The 26,024-nt window shown below is 38.7% G+C and overlaps 1 protein-coding gene across 1 annotated transcript in view; it reads right to left on the bottom strand.

Annotated features, from left to right (window-relative positions):
- Positions 1–26,024, bottom strand: part of LOC149154942 (uncharacterized) — a 172,401-nt gene that overhangs the window by 74,742 nt on the left and 71,635 nt on the right. The window contains exon 7 of the mRNA XM_089444265.1: positions 20,927–21,007. Coding sequence (XP_089300391.1) covers positions 20,927–21,007 — 81 coding nt within the window. The remainder of the gene's footprint in view (positions 1–20,926; positions 21,008–26,024) is intronic.

Below are 26,024 nucleotides of genomic sequence, written 5' to 3'. Positions count from 1 at the left end.
ACAGTTTCTAGATATATTAAAGGGTGTACCATGTGTGCTAAAAGCAAGCTCAGCAATAGAAAACTAGGCTTATACACTCCACTTCCAATTCCTTCTCATCTTTGGGAAAGTGTTTCCATGGACTTTGTTGGGGGATTGCCAAAATCTAGAAAAGGTCATGATTATTTATATGTTATTGTGGACAGGTTCAGCAAAATGTGTATTTTAATACCTTGTAACAAGCATATTACAGCTGAACAAACAGAAAAATTGTTCTTTCAGCATGTATGGGTTCATTTTGGGTTACCCACTTCTATTGTATCTGATCGAGATTCCCGATTTGTTGGAAAGTTTTGGTCAAGTCTATGGGAGTTAATGGACACCAGATTGAAGAATAGCACAGCATTTCATCCACAAACAGATGGTCAAACAGAGGTGGTCAACAGGACAGTGATCCAGTGGCTCAGAGGCTATTGCAGCAAGCATCCCAAGCATTGGGATGAACATTTGTGTTATGTCCAACATGCTTACAACTGTGCCAAGCACTCTTCTACACAGAGATCTCCTTTTGAGACTTGTTTTGGTTTTACACCAAGGTCTCCCTTGGATTTTGTCTTTAGTAAAGACATAGCAGTTGATGGACACAGTAATGTGGACAACGCAACCAGGTTCATTGAACAGATCCAAGAAATTCACCAGGCAGTGCAGGAACAGCTGGAAAGAAGCCAAGCCAAGTACAAGGCAAGGCATGATAAGCATCAAATTGAGCATAGCTTCCAAGTTGGTGATCAAGTCTGGTTGTACATCAGCAAAGACAGAATGCAAGGTGAAGGCAAGACGCTGAAGCCAATAAGGTATGGGTTTCAAGATACTTGAGAAAATTGGAAGGAACGCTTTTCGCCTTGATTTGCCAGCTTATATGCATATCTATTCAGTCATTAATGCAAAGAACTTGAGACTATATGAGCCTTCATTGATTGAAGACCCCGAAGAGCAAAGTCAGTTGCCTTCTATTGATAATCTATTGCCTGAATATCTCAATGAGCTACAGGAAGATACAGTTCTGGACAAGAAGGTGAGAACTACGCGCAGAGGGGATGTTGAGTACCTCAGAATCGGACTCAAAGGTTCAAAACCAAGCAGTGCAAGATGGATAGAGATTGGACAAGTGAGGAAGCTGTATCCTCAATTGATGCTTAAAAACCAACTTTTGGTGTTCCAAAAGCTTTTTTCAGTGGGAATGCGTGATCCAAATGGATCTTAAAATCCCCTAAGTCTTCATATAGTTAAAAACTATCGCAAAGAGAAAACCTTTAAAAAAGGCGGATTACACTATCAGGAGTGAAAAACATGAAGAAAACAGTGAAATAAGGCCTATCGGAGGCTTAAAACAACTTTGCACAGGAGCCGTCGGATCTGGCCGATCAACGGTCTAGATCCGATCGGCATATCGCAATCGGCGAAGGCAGACGGAGCTTATCGGAGGCGACCATATAAATGTTGCAATAGTGATCAGCGGGGTCAACGAGGACCGTCGATCAAGCGCGCAAATCAACGGCCCAGGTTAACTCGCCATATCGCATCAGCAGATTACAACGGAGCGCTTACAACGGCCCGGGGGCTTATGCAATATGCGATTGCGACAAGTCGCATCGCAATATCGCATCGGAGCAACACAAAGGAGCGGGGCCGATGCATGTGACTGCGATAGCCGGACCCGACGGGATTATAAATGAAAACACATATATTTTGAGTTCCGGAAAACAGGGTTTTCCTTTGTATTTCGCATTTTCGTTAAATAAACGAAATACAAAGAACAAAGCGTCGATGCGATGAAAATGGACCCGACAAGATTATGGGTGATAGTTGATAATATTTCAAGTCTGGTAAAAGGGTTTTTTCAATGTAAATCACATTTTCGTTAAATAAACGAAAAACAAAAGAAATGTGAATAAAGCGATGAAACCGGACCCGAAAGGGTTTATACATGCAGGTGTATATGTTTTGAGATCTGAAACAAGCGGGATTTCGGGCGGGCCGTAGGCGGTAAGTGGTTTTGGCCGGGCTTCGCCCGAGCCCATACACTGGCTGCCACATGGCTAGGTGCCGAAGAGAGAAAACCACCCTTTTCAGGCGGTTAACTCCCATACGCATGAGCCGCCTGAAATGAACCTCAGTCGTTGGATCAAGATCTCTCAGATCAACGGTGGAGATGTGATAAGCGATATAAAGGCAGACCCGATAGGAGTATAGAGCAGAATTTATAATATTTCAAATCCGATAAATGGCAGATTGGCAGATTTTCACAGTTTTACGTGTATTTCTCTGTGTAAACAGAGAACGACCATTTTTGGGATTTCAAAGGCATTGATGGTCCATTCTGTTACAGAACAGGTGGCCACCATCCCTGAAGGCGTTTAGCAATGATTGCTAACGCTCAGAGGGGGATTCGAGCGGACAGAGGCCAGGAGCCAGAGAGCCCGAGAAGGGGAAATGAACAGACAGCACCGATTGGCTTTAAAGCCACAGAAGACAGAAGACAGAGACAAGCAGTGCTGAGATAGAGAGCAAACAGAGATAGAGAGTCAGTGAGGAGAGTCTGTGTACTCAGAAAGACTTGGGGAATCCAAGTAAAGCCTTGCTTTGTATCTGTTGTGTGAGACTCAAATTGAGCTCACTTTTGTAAAACTCTGTTTTCAAAGACATAATAGAGAGGTCACCACTGAAGGCTAGACCAGGAGACGTAGCCCAGGAGTGTTGGGTGAACTCCTTGATTATCTTGTTGTGTTATGTGTGTTTATTATGTTTCTTTAACTGCTTCATTATCTATGTTATTCGCAATCTTATCGATCCATTGCACTAAGTAATATAGGCAAATCCATGCACATGAGTCTGTAGTACCTTAATAATTGTCTAAGATCTCATTATCAGATCACTCTAGCTATGTAATCATAGGCAGTTTCTCTCAATTATTTCTTCCAATGGTCATCTAAAGTAAGTTGCATTTGACCTCTATTAGCTTGAGGACCATGTGCACTATTAGAGGGAGAGGAGGGTGTGACAATGAAATAACTTTTGATATCACCCTTCTTTTTAATTTTACCCTTACCCTTTTCTTGAATAGACTCCAAAGAGAGAGGAACATAGTGAAAGGGGTTGGATGCATCAGTGCAAGGGATAGATGAAGAGCTTTCATAATCAAAATTAGGGTTCGCAGCCATCATGTGTTTTATATTCCTCTTCCTCCCTATTTTAGCCTCTACTTCTTTTTGTCTAGCTTTTTCTCCCTCAAACTTCTCAAATTTTTCTAGCAACTCCTTCCTAATTTCCCCAATCTGTTCTGCCGGTGCTACACATGGAAAAATTTGGCCTCTTATACTAGCCAAGTGTTGTTTCATCCTATGAATGCCCCCTCCACCTCCCTTAATTTTTTTACGACAAAATTTGCAATGCATTTGTTTATCAATCATCTCAGCATATGCCCAAGCAACATCTTTCATTCCAGGATCCATTTTCTGATATTTGGACTTGGAAATGAAAGGACAAAAGTATGGAAATGAAAAGAAAAAAAAAATCTTAAACGTTCATTTCTTTTACAAAAATTACTCTTTTCAATTTACAGATTTGCAAAAAAACAAAAGAAAAAAAAACAAGGGCAGATTTGAGAAGTGAAAAAAAATGACTTTAGCCTCCTCAATGTTGCTCCAAAATGTTGCTTCAATGATTTCCCAAGAAGCTCTTCACTACTACTCCAAAATGTTACTCGAATGATTGCCCAAGAGGCTCCTCACTATCGCTCCAAAACCCAACTCCAACTCTTGACAAACTCTTCACACAAATGAAATGAGATAGTTGTGAGGAAATGTGAGGGAGTTAGGTAGCTTTTATAGGCTTGAGAGAGGGTAGATGCATTGAGGAAAACCCTAAACCAAAAAACAATTGCCTTTCAAGTCCGTCTTTCCCTCCCATTTCCGCCGTAGACTGGCTCGACCTGGTTATGATGGGCTCGGTTGAGTTGGTCGGTCCGTTACCGAATCAGCTGAGTTGGTGTCTGACTCGACCGATTCGGTAACGGATCAGCCTTTGAACCGGTTTTTCTACTGAGTCAGCCCATGCAGGGGTCCGGCTCGATCGACCAGGCCGAGTTCGATTCGAACTGGCATAGTTTTAAAACTATGGGAAAAGGCACTTTGAGAGAATTATTCTTCATGTGTGAGAATGAACAAGAGAAGTAGAAGGAAGCTGAGAGGAAAAGTACATCAGGAGAAAAGCTAGTATAGCAGTTGGTACAATGAGGAGAGGACATACATTTCTAATCTAAGTATAGCACAAAAATTGAAGTACTCTCCCCGCATTTATTGTTGTTGAGTTAGCGAGTTTTCCAAGGCAAACAGGGTTTGAGTTTCAAGGGTTGTCAGACTACATTAATTGGTGTCAAACAATAACATATTTTCTGAGAAATCTAGGTGTGGAAATGAAGGTTTCCTAAGCACACATTTTGAGTCAGCCTCAGCAAAATTTTTGTGGGTCTGTTTGTGTGGATTCGACGCAACTTGAGCAAAATTTTTGCAGTATGTCAACATGGATTTCAAGGCAAATTCATGCATGAATTTCGAGATAATCTGAGCAAAAATCCGAGGTGTTATCAAGGATGAATTTCAAGGTTGTCCGTACACAAAAATCAAGAACAGCTACACCATTGTTTCCAAGGTAGTGGGGTATATATTTGAGATAAGTTTGTGTTGTATAAATTGTTGATTGGGGTATTGTACCAAATTCTCTTAAGGAAAAATAAATCTCCCTTCTTCATTGGTTTTCCCTTCGAGGTTTTTCCATGGTCAGCTTGACCAAAATTTTTGTGTCCAAATTTCATGAATGTTTGTGTGATTTCTAGGCAAATGTGATAAGTAGAGTAGATCTCTTGTGTTTCCTTTTGATATTTATATTCAAGTTTATATCAGTTGTTAATAATGAGGAGAAGGGCATTAAACTTGATGTCAAAACCAAACTTGTAATCGGGAGGGATTTACAGTGCAAATTTATACATGGCATCATAGCCGTGGTGAGCAATCTTGCTAAGAAACAATGCCCTAATAGCAGTTTAAACAGGGTTGTGTGGTTGACAGAGAGTTGAGTTTAACCTTGGGACAAATTTGTGTTGAGTTGTTGAAGTCATGGCAACTAGGTTGAGGGTGGTAGATAGGTTGAGTGGGGCTGAAAACGTTAGCCCATGGAAGGAGAGATTTATATTGGTGCTTTAGGAGTTTAAGTTGTGGGACATTGTCAAAAGGACAATTGTTGTACCCTCTAATGCCATATAGCTCGCTGATTTTAACAAGAGAAATGTTAAGGCCAAGAGACTCCTTCTTGATGCTATTAAAGACCACCTTATTCCCCTTGTTTCGGGGAAGACTTATGCCTTTGAGTTGTGGACAACCTTGATCAAGCTTTTCTAGAGCACTAATGAGAACAGAACAATGGTGTTACGTGAGAAACTGAGAAACACCCAGATGACCAAAACTGACATTGTTTCCTCATACATCACCAAGGTCACTCAAGTGAAAGATGAGTTAGTAACCGTGGAAGAAACCAGCTCTGATGAGAAGTTGGTTAGATCATCCATGAGTGGTTTTTCCAAGGAATGTGATGTCTTCATTAACGGGATAGTTGCCCGTGGGAATCTTCCAGATTGGGGAAGAATGTGGGATGATTTCCATCAAGAGGAGATAAGGCGAAATTCCAATAGCGGTGTGCGGCATGATGAGTGAGATGAGGAGAATGTTTCTCTTGTGACAAATGACAAAGATAAGGTAAAGGGAAGTGGGGGATATGCTTCTGAAAAGAGCATGAGCAAAGGCAAGTGCTTTGCATGTCACAAGTTCGGCCACTATACAAGCAAATGTCTAAGTAAGAGAAAAAGCAAGAAGGAGAACAAGGGATAGGTAGCTGAATTAGCCTAGATAATTTTTTGGAAAATTCGAGAAGGAATTCTCCTTATTATCTTATCTTTCGAGGAGCAGTGCTACTGAGAGTGAGGACACAAGTGCATGGCTTCTAGATGGAGAGGCATCAAACCACATGACGGGGACTAGAGCTATGTTCCTAAGTCTTACAGATATTGACCCATACTCACATGTTGATAGTGGGGTTAACACCACACATGCAGTGAGGGGGATTGGATACGTGAGATTCCAATTCGAGTCAGGAGGGTATCTGGAGGCAGCCAATGTGTTATGGGTACCCAAGCAAAGGGAAAACATCATCTTTGTGTCAGCTCTGGAGGATGAGGAGTAAGCAATCATGTTCTGCAATGGACAAGCAATGATTTATCTAATGGGAGAAAGTAAGGATGCAGCACGAGTGCTAGTGTCCGTGAGGGCAGGATGTATAGGCTAAGAGGACATCTTGTGGATGGTGAATATGGTTGGATTTCACACTCAGTGGTAGTGTCAGAGGCAGTTGAAGGAAAGGCCTCTTCTAGCCCAGTCAAGAGACTTTCGTGGTATGATATGACACTGGAGGAATTATTCGTGTACATTGGCGGGATTGCAATGATTCTATTGGATTTTGTGATGTATGACGGTATGGAACTAACTTTTAATAAAGATCACAAAGCCCTCTATGTAGCTCGATGATCGTGGCATTGACTGTTGAACTCCTACTTAATGACCCTAGTAAAAATGCACACTTCACTCAAGCAAAATCATTGATTAGGATGTTAAGTTTTTTCTATCTTATTTTAATGCTTAGAGGGTAATCCTGATGAGGAGCATCTCAATGTAGGCAATGATTTTGATGTTATGTAGTTATTTGTTATAGCATGATATTCTTTGGATTCTGGAGGCCATTTAGAGCCTCTCTATTGATTTATTTTGATTCAGAGATAGATTGCACTTGGTGATATTTTGGTTATATGCACCCTTGCTATTTACATGAGAAATTGTGAGCTAGTTTCAATTATATTCCATCATGAAATCATTATTCATTGTTCATTATAAAAATCACATTAAAAATGTTACATATGCTAACATCAAGATGGGGTTGGGAAAAGGGACTATTGTAACATTTTCTTCTCAGATTTTTTTCTAAAAATCTATTACAATTTTTTTCACACTTTGTAATGTTAATATATAGCTCATATATAATAATATGTTAGATATTAAATGAAAAATTACAATAAAGGTTATTTTAAGTGTAATAAAGCGCCTTTGTTAAAGCACATTTGATATTCAACAACATAGATGTGCACGCAAAGATTAACAACCCATGATTAAACGCAGACTCGTGATATTACATATGCTAACATCAAGATGGGGTTTGGAAAAGGGACTGTTGTAACATTTTCTTGTCAGAATTATATGTTCACTAGAATCATTGCAATACCGCCAATGTACACGAATTATATGTTCTTTTCAAAATTTGAATATTTTATGTATTTTTCGGTCAACAACTCTTTTGTTCCAGTTATGATAACATTGCTGAGAATGTTGTAATTATTTTCCATCAAGCAAGAAAAGGGAAATCTGTTGTTTTCATTGCCATGATTCATCTCATGAGATACATTTATTTTTGTTTTGATATGATTTTGTATCATTCTATTAAATCTTACGACTAGGGACAAATATCATATTTCAATACCGATATCTAATGTATCACTTGAAATATTATACATCTTATATATCGTTTTTAATTTCATATTTATATAGCATTGTGTTTGTTTCATGTTGATGTTGTTTTAGAAGTTAAACAGCTGAAGAAAAAAAATATCTTTTTATTCTTTTAAGTTTCCCGATAATTTCCAATATTGCCAATAATTTAACTTTTGGGCCCCTGGCAATAAATTGTCGATAACGATAAATGTAAAATTGTTACGGAGTGAGTTATTTTACGTAGAAATTTTGTGTCTAGTTTGTAGCCCAACCTAGTTTTATTTTTTGCATGGTTTAATGCCCGAACGCATCAAGAAATACAAAACTAATAATTGCATTTACATATAACATTAGAGCTATTCTACTATATTCTTTTACACAATTAAAAAACCAAATAAAATAACAATCATACACTATTAGACACAGGTGGTTTTGGTCAATTTGACCCTAGAAAAACCCCACCGCTTAGGGAAAACCAGTGCTGGAAGGAGGTTATTTTATTTTGCTTCTTTAAGGAAAATTTACAACAGAGAAAGGTACACTTATCTCCCTTTTGTAAGTAGTTGTTGACACAGTGAGAATACAAGAGAGTGAAGCCTCCACATAGTCCTTAGCTCAGACTGATTTTCTGTTCCAAACACCTTCATAATCTTTGTGCCAAAACCACAAACTCGTTCCCTGAAGATAGTTGTTGTTCACTTCGAGATTTGAGCCTTAAACACAAATTAGAATCCCCCTAACTGTTGTTGGTTCTGAGTTTGATTACACACAAAAACTCGGCCTCTATTCAAGTCTTGTTACAGAGAAATTCTTAGCTTTCGTTCACGCCTTCTCTCCTTTAATTTTTAGCCTCAAATTTGAGGTCGTTGACCCAATAATCTCAACCCTAATTTCTATTGAAGCTTAGGCTAAAACTCAGCCAAAACATTTCTCAAAACTCAACCTCTGTGAAGATTAACTGCAACAAAAATTAGCTACAAACTCAAGCAAAGACTCCACTGCAAAATCGACTTGACTGTTGGAGCATACTAGAAATTTATGCCAGTATTTCTCTGTTTTAGCTCGAACTGGTAGTCTCTCCCAAAATTCGATTTCTCTTTCCAAGTGTAGCAATCTTCCTCCTTTCAACCACTCCCTCTTCTCTCAAATTTCTCATGACATCGAATGAGCACAATTATGGTCTCTTTTCTCCTTTTGTTTGCTTGGGGGAAAACCCTAGGAATGGATGGTTGTGATTTAATCTTGAGATCTTAGATTGGAGGGCTAAGATTAATTCTCAAGATTTGGACCCCTCATACATTGGCCCCATCTTTAAGTGACTTCCTAGTACTTTATAATGTTTTTTCTCCTTGGTCTCTTTTATCTCATAAAGTGAACTTTAAAACATAAAGTCACTTTAATTTTTAAAATTGTCACATGTACTTTTTCCTCATAAAGTGATTTTATAACACAAGTCACTTTAATAATAAAGTACAAGATACATAATACATTAAAAGTACATTTTCCCCTCATGACTTAATTATAACACCTCAAGTCCACCACAAAAGTTATTAAAGTGTCTTCCTAGGCCTAGAGACCAAAGACCATAGGAAACACTTCCTTGGTACCCTCCTTAATTTTTCAACACTCCCTCTTACCAAGGAAGTTGTTTCTCACCACTCCCATCCTGTCTCTAAAGAATACATGCTTGCCTCTTGGCAACGACTTGGTAAGAATGTCTGCTACTTCTGCATTAGTGGATATATACTCAAGCTTCGGAGCTCCCCTCTTAACCCAATCTTTGATAAAGTGGTACCTGATCTCAATGTGCTTTGATCGGTCATGAAATACAGGATTCAAAGAGAGTTTAATACAACTATGATTATCACAGTATATTGTAGTTAGTCGCAGTCTCTGACAAAATAATCCATGTAGCATCTTGCGAAGCCACAATGCCTCACAATCTGCCTAACTAGCTGCCATATACACTGCCTCTGTGCTGCTCAATGCCACTGACCTATGTTTCCTGTTGAACCATGACACAATTGTTGAACCCAATGAGAAAAAAACTAAAAGAAGTACTATTCTTGTCCCTTGCATTGCCATCCCAATCTGAGTCCGTGCAACCAATCAATCTAACTCCATCAACCTTTGACATAATCCAGACCATAATCCACTATGCCCTGTACATACCTCAACACATGTTTCGCAACCACCCAGTGCACTCTCCTGGGCTCCATCATAAATTGATTCAACGTGTTAACTGTGAAACAAATATTCGATCTACTGTTGACCAAATACATCAATGAATTGATCAGCTGACAATACAAGGTAGGGTTCACCAACTCAGAATCTAAAGCATGCAACTTCTTCCAGTTGGTGATCATAGGAGTAGCCATAGGTCTACAACCCTCCATACGAAATCTCCTCAAGATATCACCTGCATACTTGCCCTAGCCCACGAAGATATGCCCATCCTCCTACCAAACCTCCAACCCCAAAAAGTAATGCATCAACCCCATATCGATCATATCAAACTTTGGAGCAAAATCTCTCTTGCAGTGCTATATGTGTATGTCCTCTCCTGTAATAAAAAAATCATCCACATACAGAACTAGAATGAGTGGATAGTCACCCACCATGATGAAGTATAGGTTCGGATCTGCATCGCTCTTTTGGAAACCATTGTTGCAAGTAGGCATCTATCCTCTCGTACCATGCCCTCAATGCTTGCTTCAGTTCATACAAGGATTTCTTAAGCCTGGACACATGAGACTCCCTCCCGTGCACCTCAAAGCCCTGTGGTTGCTCAATGTACACCAACCGTATAACGTCGTTGATAAAGGTGGTCTTCACATTCATATGGTGAATCCTCCAACCCATCTCAGTTGTTATAGATATGACTACTCTAATGGAAGTATAACAAGCAACCGGTGTGAAGGTCTCCTAATAGTCAACTCCCTCTACCTGTCAGAATCCTCGCACCACAAAACGAGCTTTGAACTTCTCCACGCTGCCATCTGCAACATGTTTGATCCTGTAGAGCCACCTAGAAGTCACCACTAACTTCCCCTCAGGTAGCAGCACTATCTCCCAAACATCATTCGTCATGATGTAGGCATACTCCTCCACCATGGCATCCCTCCAAATCTGTTGATTGGAAACCTCCTCAAAACTAGTTGGCTCTGTCTCTACAACATCTGCCACAAGCCACCCAACCTCTACGGTGGTCTGCTCTCCCTCACTGACCACTTGGGTTTCCTCACAGCCTCCTGAGCCTCCTTCAAGGTCTCACGAAGCCATCTTGGCTTCCTCTTCCCTATAGTAGCCTCTGGTGGTATGGGAAAATCCTCAACTGCAGCCTCATGTTAATTTTCTTAGGGCTATATTATCCTTTACTTTGATAATTTCATTTCATTATTTACATATTGAATTCACCACACAACATCATAACATCATTAGCAACATATGCAATTATATGGAAGGAACAATATCATCATCATTGCAGTGGAACATATAGGAACAATAGAAGAAAAGCATTCACACATAGAGACACCAAAATTGGTCGAGACTAGGGAAAAACCCCACAAGGGGGAAACCCTTTCAAATTCTTCTTCTTATTAGATTGTCATAAAATGTTCAGCAAAGAGAGAGTACAATAATCCAATTATTCATTCACAAGACTATCCAGCAAAACCAACCAAACAATATCCCAGAGATAAACCCAGCAATAATACTAATCAAAATCATGATTTAGAAGCTTGTCGTCAACTGTCAACTTCTACAAAAGCTTGTGGTCAACTGTCGAAATCTGTGGTCAACTGTCAGAAAAGAACCCTAAGTCTCGGTCACATGGAGCTAACGATCATGCGTGCGGCTCAAGCCTTCTAGACACACACAAAGGCCTACATGCGTGCAATTGTAGCCAAAAATTTTATGTGGCAACCTTACGGCTACGAACCAAAAACCCTAATCCACACGTGCCAGCTCAGACCCTGCAATTTTGGACCTGTGTGAACGAACTCCCCACAAACCAGTTTCAGGCCTGTGCAAGCCAAAAACCAAAGAAGAGAAAAGAAGAATACTTGATGTTGATCTCTAAATGAGAGTCATTTGACTTGTATCTATAGCCATCCAAGGGTGTTCGGTTTCTTTTTAGGGTCAACCTGTCCTTTTGTGCACATGTGGGTTTCCATATAAAAAATATGTTTTTCCTTAACCAAAATTAAATTCTTCCAAGGGCTAGGAGGGGTCTTCCTTGATGAGGAAGATTGTCCAATGGAGGGAATTTGTCCCTGAGGTGCCAAATTAACACCTCACCTCCCGACGAGGAAGGCTCTACTATGATCAATGGAGATCCTGCACCAAGTTATCTTGCACTCGGTACTACTAGAGTCTAAGACCCTATCACTATTGAAGTATATGACCCTCCTGATCCTAATGCTCCTGAAACCTGTGGTGTTGCCTGTTGCTGAGGAGCCTACGGCTCTACTTGATCAACCTCGCAAGACCTCCTCAAGGCCCTCTCCTCCTCAAATCTCACATTCTGCCTCTAGACAACCTTCCTCTGTGCAAGAATGTATATATGATAGGCCCTGCTTGCCTCACTGTAACCCGCTAGGATACCCTTCTTTGTAGTGGGTTCCAACATCATCCTCTTCTCCTCAAGGACGTGAGAATATGTAAGGCACCAAAATGTGCCCAACCTTCACCTTCGCGCCAGTAAACACATCCTCAAGAGTCTTGCTCCCCAAGACTCTATGTGGGCTCCTATTCTGTAAATACACTACAGTGTTATATGCCTCGGCCCATAAGAAAAAAGGTAATCTTTGGTCATGCATCATGCCTCTAGCTACTACTACTATGGCACTATTCTTCCTCTCCACCCCATTATGTTGGGGGTTATGAGGCACAATGTACTCCCTCTTGATGCCCGCACTCCTACAGAACTCCATCTCCATGGATGTATACTCACCCCCATTATTTGATCTCAACACCTTGACCCTCTTCGTCGTTTGGTTCTCCACAAGAGCCTTAAACTCTTGGAACCTCTTGAAGACCTCATCCTTGGTCTTTAGAAAGAAAATTCAGGTCTTCCTGGAGTGGTCATCAATGAAAGTCACATAGTACTCACATCCACTCAGTGACACATGAGACATAGGACCACATACATCAGAGTGTACCAAGTCAAGGATACCTACAACTCTACTGTCACTACTCAAGAAAGGTGTCTTGGTGTACTTTCCCAAAGCACACCCCTTGCACACATCATGATGATCAGTGTTGAACTCCGATAATCCTGTAACCATATCCCTCAGCATCCTAAAAGCTCCATGGTGCAAGTGGGCCATCCTCCTGTGCCATAGCTCACAAAAATTGTTGTTGGTCTATGCTACCAAGGCTCTAATAGGCTGAAACATAAATCTGTATAGCCTCCCACTCTGGGCTCTAATATGTCTAGCATGCTCAACACTAGATCCCCTGGGATATATCAACACTTGTCCCTTTCAGAACAACACCTCATACCCCATGTCCTCCAAGCTAGAGACTAATATCAAGCTCTTCTTCAGCCCTAGAACATAAAGAACATTTGTCACCTTTAGAGGAGGTAAAGACTCCCACTGAAATGATATTGCCCAAACTCAGGTTGCTTTGACCTTGGAGTTATCTCCAAGCAAAACCTCCAAGTCAATGTCATCCTTTGAGAGACTTGTGAAATGTTCTCTCAATCCAATCATATGGCAGGATGTTCCACTGTCAATGAACCATGCACGGGAAGATGTAACATGAGTGGCTAAACTCACCACCAAGGCAAACTCAGTGTCAAATCTGGAGGTGAACTCATCCACCTTTGTTGAAGCCGCAACTTCCTGTTTCTTCTTGTTCTTCTTATTGGGACATTGAACAACATAGTGACCCATCTTCCCACAAGCAAAGCATTTCATTTTGCTCATGCCCTTCTCCTTCGCCTTATGCTTCCCCTTCTCGTGGCTCCACTAGAAGACCCCTTCTTGGCCTTCCTCTTCTTGCCCTTCGCCGCAAGACCCACATTCTCCTCTGCTCCCCACCACTCTTGTTGCCCGCCTTGGCACTCGTCCTGGTCTCCTGGATGAAATCATTCCACATCCTCCTCCAATCTAGAAAGTGCTCTCTAGCACAAATGCCATGTATGAATCCATTCCATTTCTCGTGAACCCATCTAAAGCAATCCTGACCAACTGGTCCTCTGGGATAACCTCTCCCACAGCAGCCAATTCATCCTTCACCTGTGAGATCCCGGTGAGGTATGAGGTCACACTATCGGTCTTGGTCATCTTGGTGTTTCTTAGCTTTTGCCTCAACACCATCTTCCTGTTCTCATTAGAAGTTTGGTGTAATATGACAAGAGACTCCCACATCTCATAGGAAAACTTCATTCCTATCACATGAGGGAATAGATGATCTTTGATGGCATCAAGGATTATCCTCTTTGCTTTTACATTCTTCTTGTTGAACTCACTCAACTGAACAGGATCTGTAGGAGGTTGTACAGGACTCTCCACAATGTCCCATACCTCCAACTCCTCAAACAAAAGTGCCATTCTCTCCTTCCAAGGGCCAAAATTATCAGCCGCTGCCAATCTGTCCTCTACCCTCAACCCTGTTGCCATGACCTTCACAACCAACAAAATGGAGCAAGTCTGTGAACTAGGAACCTTCCTCCCTCTCAATTGCTGGTCTTTGGGCTTCTGGTAAGGATTTGTCAGTCTTGTTCACTGTTAGGAGAGGTTTAATGCTTTCTGGCCTTTGTATCAGCTGTGAAAAAAATCTCTGGTCTGACCCCTCTTTGGCTCTGATACCATGTAGAAATTTTGTGTCTAGTTTGTAGAACAACCCAGTTTTATGTTTTGCATGGTTTAATGCCCAAACCCATCAAGAAATACAAAACTGATAATTGCATTTACATAAAACATTAGAGCTATTCTACCATATTCTTTTGCACAGCTAACAAACTAAATAAAATAGCAAGCATACACAATATTAGACACAGGTGGTTTTGGTCAATTTGACCCTGGAAAAACCTCACTGCTTGGGGAAAACCAGTGCTGGAAGGAGGCTATTTTATTTTGCTTCTTTAAGGAAAATTTACAACAATGAAAGGTACACTTATCTCTCTTTTGTAACTAACTGTTGACACAGTGAGAATACAAGTGAGAGAAGCCTCCACTCAATCCTTTAGCTCAGACTGATTTTCTGTTCCAAACACCTTCTTAATCTCTGTGCCACATCCACGAATTCAGTGCCTGAAGATAGTCGTTGTTCCCTTAGAGATCTGAGCCTTAAACACAGACTAGAATCCTCCTAACTGCAGCTAGCTCTGAGTCTGATTACACACAAAAACTCGGCCTCTGTTCAGGTCTTGTTACAGTGAAATTGTCGGCCTTAGTTCAGGTCTTCTCTCCTTGAATTTTTAGCCTCAAATCTGAAGTTGTTCACCCAAAAATCTCGGCCTAATTTCTGTTGAAACTTAGGCTAAAACTCAGCCAAAACATTCCTCAAAACTTGGCCTCTTTGAAGATTAACCACAGCACAAATTAGTTGCAAACTCAGGCAAAGACTCCACTGCGAAATTGACTTGACAGATGGAGCGTACTAGAAATTCGTGCCAGTATTTCCTGCTGTAGCTCGAACTGGTAGTCTCTTCCAGAATTCGATTTCTCTTTCCAAGTGTAGCAATCTCCCTCCTTTCAGCCACTCCCTCCTCTCAAATTTCTCATGAGAGCAAATGAGCACAATTATGGTCTCTTTTCTCCTTTTGTTTGCTTGGGCAAAAACCCTAGGAATGGATGGTTGTGATTTAATTTTAAGATCTTAAATTGGAGGGCTAAGATTAAATCTCAACATTTGGACCCCTCGTACATTGGACCTATCTTTAAGTGACTTCCTAGTACTTTATAATGTCTTCTCTCCTTTGTCACTTTTATCTCATAAAGTGAACTTTAAACATAAAGTCACTTTAATTTTAAAAAGTGTCAAATGTACTTTTTCCTCATAAAGTATTTTCTAACACAAGTCACTTTCATAATAAAGTACAAGATACATATTACATTAAAAATACATTTCCCCTCGTGACTTAATTATAACACCTGAAGTCCACCACAAAAGTTATTAAAGTGTCTTCCTAGGCCTAGAGACCAAAGACCATAGGAAACACTCCCTTGGTACCCTCCTCAATTTTTCAACATTTTAAAAATCTTACAGCAGATCGTATGGCAGGCAGGGATTTAATAATTGTACAGATTATAATTTTGCAGAGAAATTAATTGCAGATATCTATATGACACAGCAAAATTTGGTATGGATGGATGTGGTATGGAATTGTGTGGACGTGACAGATGGATGGCAGCTGCAGACGGGGCCTGTACGGATTGAGATTTCACTGTACTGCTCTTCAATTCAGCTTGATTTGCTGTATCGACGTACGGCATGAATCTTCTAACACTTGGAGATGTATGGACTACACAGTGGCAGAGTTAGCAACTAGTTGTATAGCAGCAGCTAATTTTTTTTAATTGAATTTGGACTTTTTTTTTTAAATCTACTGCGGAGTAATTTCTTTCTTCGACATATTTTTAGAATTTTGAAGGGCCAAAGGCTCATTTGTGGTCAAACACCCAATAATTGAGAAAAGCTTTGAAAAAAATGGGATTGGCCAAATGCTAAATCAGAAAAAATCTGAAAGAAGGTCAAAGACCATGATTACAAAACGAAGTTCTAATACCAAATGTGATGACCAAATTTGGATCACCAATTAAAATATTCAAAATACTTGGAATATAAAGATATCCATTACGATAAATAATAAATATACAATAAGCTAAGTAACCTGACACGTGGATTCAGGATTCGTCATATGGGGATTCGAGTGTTGGATTCGGACACGTTGACCCCGCAGAACAGGACACGTTCAGATATGTTATGTATTATTTTATATATATATATATATATATATATATATATATTTTATCTTTTTTACACAAATTCTCGTTCATGATACAAATTGATTTCAAACATAGATCTTCATCTAGATGTAAGTTTCACTGTTTACAAAGTAAGTTAGTAACATTATAGCATGCATAGTACATACAAAATTCAAATACATGTCACACAAATGATAAATCATTGAATCATAAATTCTAAATTCATAAATGATAAATCATAATACATATTCAATTCATCAATGATCCAGTAGGAGAAAGACAAGATAGTAAGATAAAGACACTGACAGTTGTAGTTTTCTCATTAAGTCATCAAAATCAAAATATGTTACATAGGTAGTGCAATGCCAATGGCAAATAGAAATAGAAAATATAAAACAACTACAAGTATACAAGCCTCAACGCAGTAGGTAGCTCATGACTCATGAGTATCAATCCTCATAGTCATCATCAAAATCAGCATCATTGTCCTCATCATCATGGTCACCACTACTCTCCTCTGCATCCTCTTGCTCCCATGTATCCAAAATCGTCTCTGCATCTGTTGGTATGGAGGATGACCCCTCTACAGTATCACCATCATCAATATCATGTATAGTACCACAGAAGGCCTCTAGTGATGTCTCATACTCAGGGCACTCACTTTGTAGAATAATGCTCCTCACAGACTCAATCATGCAATCCCATCCCTCATAAACCTCTCCTAGGATGGGTTTGTCTGTATCTGCAAATCGAAACAAAGAAATGATAGGGTCCATGATCTAAATAATTAGATCTACCCTCTCCCACCAAGCATCATCTAGCACTGTGTCCTTCACTCTTTTAGAGGCTACTTGATATGTCTTTCTCCAAAAAGACCAAACCTCTAAAATAACCATGGCCCCAAGAGCGGTCTTGACCTCCCTCAACCTCTTCAACATGATGAATGAAGAGGCAAACCGTGTATCCGCAATCTTCAACAATGATAAATTGTCGTATTGCTTGTAGATAGTGAGGGCCTTTGTATGATTTTGTACAAAGTTACGGATATGACATGCATCCTCAATAATGTTACCAATCCAAAGCGCATCAAAAGCAATGGATTTCAATGCTAAGTTCAATGAATGGACAATGCAAGGTGTCCAAAACACTTGTGGACATTTAGCTTCCACAATCATGCCAGCAGCCTTGCATATAAGTGCATTACCTGTAATGATTTGCACACAAGAATCAACACCTACATCTTAAATAACTTTAATAAACAACTCACCCATATATTGTGCATCGTTGTATTCTCCAAGTGTATCCACCGCTTTCAAGAAAGCTGGACCATTCAAGGAAGACACCAAGAAGTTGATGAGTGGATGTCGTGCTGGATCTGTCTATCCATCAGAAACAATGTTAACCCCAGATGTTGGCCATGATGCTTTAATAGGCTCAAGCATTTTTTGCACCTCTTTTTTTGCCTTTGTCAACATTGTAGTTCTAAGCTTCTCTGAACCAGGAGGCATGTACCATGATGGAGCCTCGTGAGTTAGAGCTCGGCACATCTCAATAAATAGAGGTGAGCATGCAACATTAAAGGATATGAAGTTTTGATAGGGAAAAAAAGGAAATGCTGAAATCAAGCTCTTCCCGTTTCTCTTTTTGAAAAATCGTGTTCATTGGACCAAGTGAAATTGCCTTTCTTCTTGCTACTTGTCCCCCAGTAGAACTCTCAAATGGAAATTTGTTGTTGCCTTTCCTCAAAAATGGAAGGGGGTCATCATTCTTGGTTTTTTTTTAATTTTGCAGCCACATTTTCCATACGAACAGTGAACTCTTTTTCCATTTTTTTTCCTCCTTTGGAAAGGAACTTGTGTACAAGCTCCAACTCCACAACCTGGTAAAGCCAACAAATGGCCTTTCACACGAAAATATGTGCTTGTGAAAGTACTGTGGCAAAAGTTGCATCTCCAATTCACATTGCCTCCTCCCTTCACCTCACTGCTTGGTCCATCCTCTCTTGTGACATATTTCCACAAGGGATATTTCTCAATGTTACCTTTAGGAGGAAGTCTTCCCTCAACATTACTTGCAGCAGACTCTGATGAAATTGTGGGAGGAGGGGCATCTCCAATGGGGGCATTCTTCCCCTTCCTTTGCCCCCTACATGTTGCCCTTGATTGAGCCATGAATACTGTAAAAAAAATAAACAAAACATGCACAAATTTGTAAAACAAATGCATATACAAACTGTTATAATACAAATGCAAAAAAATAGAGAGGAAATGCACTTACCTGTTGTTTGAATCTCCTTGAAAACGGTCCAAACCCTTGGCTCCTTGCTCCAAACTCCTCACCGCAAAGTTGCAAACCCACAGCTCACCTATTGCAAAATAAATGACAGCAAATGATGCAAATAAGAGGCATTTCCGCCCTTTTATGGCCCCGCGGGTCCCAATTTTCCGGATTCATGTCTGGATTTTGGGACACGATCTGGATTTGATTGTGTCCCAATCGAAGACGACATGTCACGAAATCTGGACACGATTTAGGTCGAATCGTATTGGATTCGACGGATTCAAACACGTGGCCCTCTAAGAGCGAATCCAGTTTCAGAGACAATAAGTACTGTATGAGAAATAATATGATATGATTAAAAATGAGGGCCCCATTGTAAATACTAGGTGGGAGTGCCCTTTCATAAGAAGTCATATCTTTTCCTTGAGACATGTTCCCTCATGTGTCTCTTCATTAATTATGAAATATCACTGAAATATATTTATGTTATTTATTTTTATAACATCACCTTTCCCAAAGAAAGAATATTAGAGGTGATTAATGGTGCAGATTATTTCAGATGTCCTGATCCAGGTGCATGCTGCAGGAATATAACCTTCAAACAATGGTGATCATACTACCACAGTTCAATCACAAATTGGGCAGATAGCGAACAGGCAGAACAGAGTATCCAAATCCTAGAGAGCAAATATAGATTTTACAAGAAGCAACTAGGTTGTTATAGGAAGTAGGAGAAAATCATCCCATGACTGTGCCATAGTAATCAATAACTTCAGAAGGAAAAGCAAAAATTTGCTTGATCAGATCAGCCAATTAGTTTCCTTTTTAAAAGATGGCAATGCTGTTTGTAGGCTTCTTAAGCTATTGCAATCACTGCAAATGATTGAACACTCTCAAACGGATAGAGAGGAAGGCTGAATTCAAGTTAAATCCATGAGAATGTTGTCCAAGTCCAAGGTATGTTCCTTCAATGCTTGAGTCAACCTATAAGTTGAGGGGTATTAAATTTCTTACCCCATGTTGTTGTAGACTTTAAACATCAAGTCAATATTTCACCCAAACACACTTGAAAAAACTGTTTATAGTTATTCCAAGTTAATAAAATCAAATACAGCATGCCATTTACAAACTTAATGTAATTTAACTGACTTCTAATCCTTGTACGTTGAACAAAATTACATTAGCACAAAGAAAAGTGATATTTCCAGAGACATCAAGTGATTCAGACTTTTATGATGTACTGGTTGAATACCAGTTTTAGAGTTTTCCTTCAATTTTATAACATTATTTTGAGCATTTTAAACAAAATAGCCATGGGAGACAACAATAAAGCTAACAATGATTAATTTTGGGCTCATACTTACCAACAATACTGACAGAACACAGGATAATGTTTTCAAAATTCAAACTGCCTTCACAAGCATCATTAGGTGGACAACAGTTGAAAGACAAAACTACAGTCAAATTCTGAAGGTGAGTGGATCAATACATATGGAGATTAGTTAAAAATAACAAGCACAATGTGTCAGCAAGTTGCTCCCCGAAAGATATCAAGCAGGTTCTAGTTGAGTAGTAAATCAAGTGAACTTTCTTCTCATAGACCCGATTGAATATCCCAAAGAGAATGGTTGTGTTAATGCGATCAGTTTTCTGCTGCCTTTTGATATCTCATTGTCAATTGAGCCTAAGCAATCAACTGAGACTGAGCCTTGGCAGTGTGCCTCAACGGATGAGACCAAGTTCATGTCTTGGGGTATTTTGACAGAATAGGTACCCCTTGGTCATGGCATTTAAGCTGAAGGTAGAACCCACTTTCTTAATGATGGACAATTTACCAACCAAAGCAAGATTTGGTCACAAAAAGATATTTGGACACAAAACTGATTTACCTTATGCCTCCTGATAATCATGGTAATGTGAGGTCCAGTTTTATACTGCCCTCAAAAATGAGTATCTCAATGAAAGACTACATTGCAATAATCTTCATTTTAAGGTCCTACCACCCCCATTTATGAACAGAATAAGTTCATTTTGTGAAAAATATTAACAAATATTTTCTTATAAAATCAGATGGCTGACCTCATGCAGAGCAGCATATGCATTCTCGTAAAACTTTAATGCCTCCACCCAATCTCTTCGAAACTCAGCATAAACAGCAACCTATAATCAAAGGCAAGGCAGTGAAATATGAATCAGTTATACAATAAGAAGAAAAGATGAAGTTATGCTGTAAACAAATAATAATTAATCAGAGATTCGTGACTTTAAGTGATAACTGTTGGGGAAAAGGTGCCCTAGGCTATATTTAAGCCAGGCCCAAGCATTGTAAAAATCATTTATCAATTTTCAATCTGTATAAATACATTTATACTTATCGCACATTCAGTTTTTGGTGTAACATCTGATATCAGTGCCCATGGTTTCAAAAACCCATGGTATTTGCCCAGGGTATTGGAAAGAGTGGATTAAAAAAAAATAATAATAAAAAAAGAGTGAATTTTGATTTTAGCAGTGGTGGTATACAAGCCTGTGGTTTCAGTAAACCATTGGCCTATGGTATTTGCTATCCTATAGAGAAAAAATTAAAAATTAAAAAAAATACAGCAATGCATTTTTTTACAATGGTAACGTTTTCAAAAAATAAATAAATAAATAATATATATATATATATAATCAATCAATTAAAAAAAATAAATGAAAAATCAGTCAAAATAAATTGGAAAACCCTACCTGTTTCGAGGACAATGACTGAGTGAATTTACTATGAAGCTGACCAAGATGAAGGAACAACATGACGCACTCCAAAAGGGCTTGAGGGAGAAGCACGCGCAATTAGAAGCACGGATCAATCGAAATCGCAATGTAATACAACAAGATCAAGCATAACTGAAGGCATTGGTGGGAAAAAATCATGCTGAACTACAAAAAAAATTGCTTCATTAGAAAAGCTCTTAATTAACCTTGGCGCATCGCAAAGCACAAACAGTCCAGAACAAAACACTTCACAGACTTCCAATTCACCAAACTCGCCTAACGGGTCAAATCCCCAAATAGCCCATCTAATATTCCAAATCCACAATTAAATATACCTACTCATGGCATGATGATCCAGAACCAATACCCACCATACAACCAACCAATCTTTGCATATCCTCCTCGAGCAAAATTGGAATTGTCAAAATTTGACGAAAATGAAAAACAAGGTGTGGCTTGGTTCAACAAAGCGGAATAATATTTTGAGATATACAATATTTATAATGAAGATGAAAAGAGCCGATATGCTTCCATGCAACTGGAAGGAGACACATATAATTGGTATATGTGATGGAAAAAATCAGCATACTCAATAAATTGGAATAAATTTAAAGACGAATTTTTTAAATGATTCCAAGGTATCAAGGAAGAGGATTTTTTACAGAACTAACCAGGCTACAACCAAAAAGAGATGTGGATGAATTTACACGTGAATGGGAAGCACTTGCAACAAGAGTACATGGATAGTTGACAAGACGTTTAGTGCAATACCACACATCTGAAATGAGCTAAAGCTACACGATATTACAACTATGGAAGATGCAATATGGAAAACAAAAGCTGCAGAGAAAAAGTTTGAAAGAATGTCACTGCCCAGATTCGAAAAGGTCTATTCGAGACAAAGGATTACCCAAACTACAGAAATACAAAATCCAAAATACCTTCCACCGCAATTAAGTTAAGGAAGCAAACCTAATTTGGAAGCACAACGAATAAAAGAAGGCAAATGCAAACCTTGTGGCAAAAATGGGACCCCTAACATAAATGCCTTAAAGGAAGTAATGCCAAGAATTTATATAAATGTGAAGCAAAAGAGGATTCAGATAGTGAGGACTTGATCGAAGTAAAAGTTGAAGATCCTCAACATTTCTCCCTAGATTCAGATAATGAGAATGCACCACAAATATCACTATCAGCCATGAGAGGAATAACTCAGCCCCAAACCTAAATTAAAAGTGCACATAAAGAAGAGCAACATAATAGTCTTGATAGATATGGGAAGCACTCATAATTTTGTTGACACAAATCTCACAAAAAGGTTGAATCTTTTTGTATACCCAATGCCTAATATGAAATTTATGGTAGCAGATGGGAAAAAAATTGAAGGTGCAGGAAAATGTCATAAGGTTGAATTACAAATTCAAGACTAGAATTTAGAATCCCAATTTTACACCGTACCTATGGGAGGAGTGGATGTAGTCCTAGGTGTCCAATGGACACAAACAATGGGCACTTGCTCTTCCAACCATCAAAAACACTTTATAAAATTTTGATGGCAAGGAGAAAAGTATAAGTTACATGGGTTTCAACCAATGTTACATTTATCGTTATAGGCAATTTATCGTCGGAGGTCCAAAATTTAAATTATTTGCAATATAGGGGGAAATATCAGAAATTATCAGAAAACTTAAAAATATAAAATAATCATTTTTTTTTAATTTTGAACTTATAAAACAACAACATCAAGAAAACATGGTGCTACATAAATTTGAAAATAAAATTGATATATAAGATGTCAAATGATACATCAAATTTCGATATTGAAATATGATATCTGTCCTAAGTCATAAGATCTAATAGAATGATACAAAATCATATCAAAACAAAAATAAATGTGTCTCATAAGATGAATCATGTCAACAAAAACAATGGATTTCCCCTTGTCTGCCTGATGGAGAATGGTCAAATCGTCCTAACAATGTTATCAGAACTGGACCAAAAGATTGGTCGACCAAAAAGTACATAAAATAGTCAAACTTTTTAAAAGAACATATAATTCATGTGCATCCATATGAATCCAAATTATTATACAAATATGCAAAATTTCTCATGTGTATAGCAAGGGTGCATATAACCAAAATATCACCGAGTGCAATCCATCTTTGAATCAAAATATATCAATAGAGACTGAGAGGCTCTAAATGGCCTCCAAAATCCAAAGAAAATCATGCTACAACAAATAGCTACATAACATCAAAATCATTGCCTATATTGGGATCCTACTCATCAAGATCACCCACTAAGCATTAAAATAAGATAGAAAAAGCTTAACATCCTAATCAATGATTTTGCTCGAGGGAAGTGGACAGTTTTACTAGGGTTATGAAGGAGGAGTTCAACAGTCAATGTTGCAGTCAAAGTTGCCAACATCAAGGTAGATAAAGGGCTTGGTGATCTTCATTAAATGTTACTCCATACCCTCATAAATGACAAAATCAAGTAGAAATGTTGCAGTCCCACCAATCTTGAAATCCTAAAAACTGTTAAGTCTGTTGGCTTTTGAGTGGGAACTAAAATTCTATTTTCTCTGTATGAAATCCAACGAGGTTAGAACCACTCTCAAACATCCTAAGTCGATTAATCATAATGTTAAAAATATAATTAAAAGGATAAAAATGAATGCTAAAGGAAAAGGTCACTTTTATTTTAAGAATTTAATATTACAATTAACTACTAGGGTATGTATCTCATGAGATGAATCTTGGGAAATGAATACAATAGATTGCCCCTTGTTTGCTTAATGGAAATAGGCAGAGTATCCTCACAGCCCAGTCCCCTAACTCACTTTTCAAAAATTAGGGTTAAAAGAAAAAAAATGGTAATAAGTAAAAATTGACAGAGACAAGGCAAAAATTTCGAAATTATCGTGATAATTTTCAAAACAGGGAAATTATTGCAATAAGTTATGGTGATAATATCTGCGAGGGGCAGTTTGCAGATAATATTGCAATAATTCTGACGATATCAAAATATGTGCAACACTAGTTTCAACCTCCTCAAAATCAAATTGTATCTTCCTATCAGACGGTGAAGTTAATGCAAAAAGGGGAACTGACATATGTAGCAATGTTATCTCATTGAACCAGTAGACCACCCAGTCTAAGAATCGGCCAGAGCTGGTTTAAATATCGAATCAAAAAACCAGTCGACCAAAAATATTCAAATTTTAAAGAAAAGCATATATATTCATGTGCATCCCTCTAAATTGAAACCATTTATATACAAATATGAAAAGCATCTCATTTATATAGCAAGAGTGCATAATACCAAAACAGCACTTAGTGCAATACATCTCTAAAACAAAATACATCAAGAAACAGGCTTTAAATGGCCTCTAAAGCCCAAAATTAAGAATAGTACTAAAATACAATAGTACTAGTACTCATTAAAATCACCATCCTTGTCCTCCTCATCTTCATCCTTAGAATTAGTAGACTGAGAATCTATAGTGGGATTCTGACTTGATTCCCTTGGCCCTAAAGGTGGAGGTGGGTCCAAGTCCATTCAAGAAAGATATTCATTGTCAAATGTCAATTCCTAGGTCTCCACAACCCACTCTAATGATGGATCAATGTCATCCAAAATTATGTTGCTTGATTCAAGTGTCTTGTTTAACAGTTGGTTTCACCTCATCCTAAGGTTGTATTGAACATAAACCATGTCATTCAATTGTTTTTGCTCCAAACGATTCTTCTTGGTGTGTATACACTCAAAAACACTTTGATTCCGTTCACACCCCAAAGCACTGCATGTTTGGCTCAATATCTGAATTGCAAATCAAAGCATTGCCTACTAAATTGTTGCCACCAATAGGCTGCGATAAGAGTTGAAGGAAAATAAGTATTACCAACTGACTTTGAAAGTTTGAAGCTTGGACTGAAGCCTTTTAATGAGTAATGTAATTTCAAAACTTTGACATTTCTTACCTGGTGAATCTATTGTTTTGCATCGTATAGCCATAAACATGCCAAAGGTACTAGTACTCCCACTGAAATTGAAGAGATCGTTGCATATCTGGCCCTGAATCTTGGGATTTTGTATCATGCGCTCAATGCATTTGTACAATTCCACTTTTACCTCCCCATTTGCTTCAAAATATTTACTATATTGGTACTTGTTAACCACTATTTTGTGGGTGATATCCATAGGAGAAATTTTTTCTCCAAGATGGTCCTCAGTCGGCAGCCAACAACCACCTGAGCCAGAGATGTGGTCCCCCACCCATCTGTCATGATCGTATGTTTGAAGGTGGGCCTCCCAAACCAAAAGGTATGCCTTGTCATTCAGTAATTGAGTATTGTAGTTTACTTATCATGGAGACTTTTGGCCATGAATTAATGGGGGATTCGGTGGAAAGAATGGG

Source organism: Pinus tabuliformis, chromosome 9 (genome assembly GCF_031772625.1).
Source record: "Pinus tabuliformis cultivar Carrire ecotype Pingquan chromosome 9, CPIR1, whole genome shotgun sequence".
Taxonomy (NCBI): domain Eukaryota; kingdom Viridiplantae; phylum Streptophyta; class Pinopsida; order Pinales; family Pinaceae; genus Pinus; species Pinus tabuliformis.
Note: the sequence above shows the minus strand (reverse complement) of the source record. Positions and strands in the feature narration are given on the sequence as shown.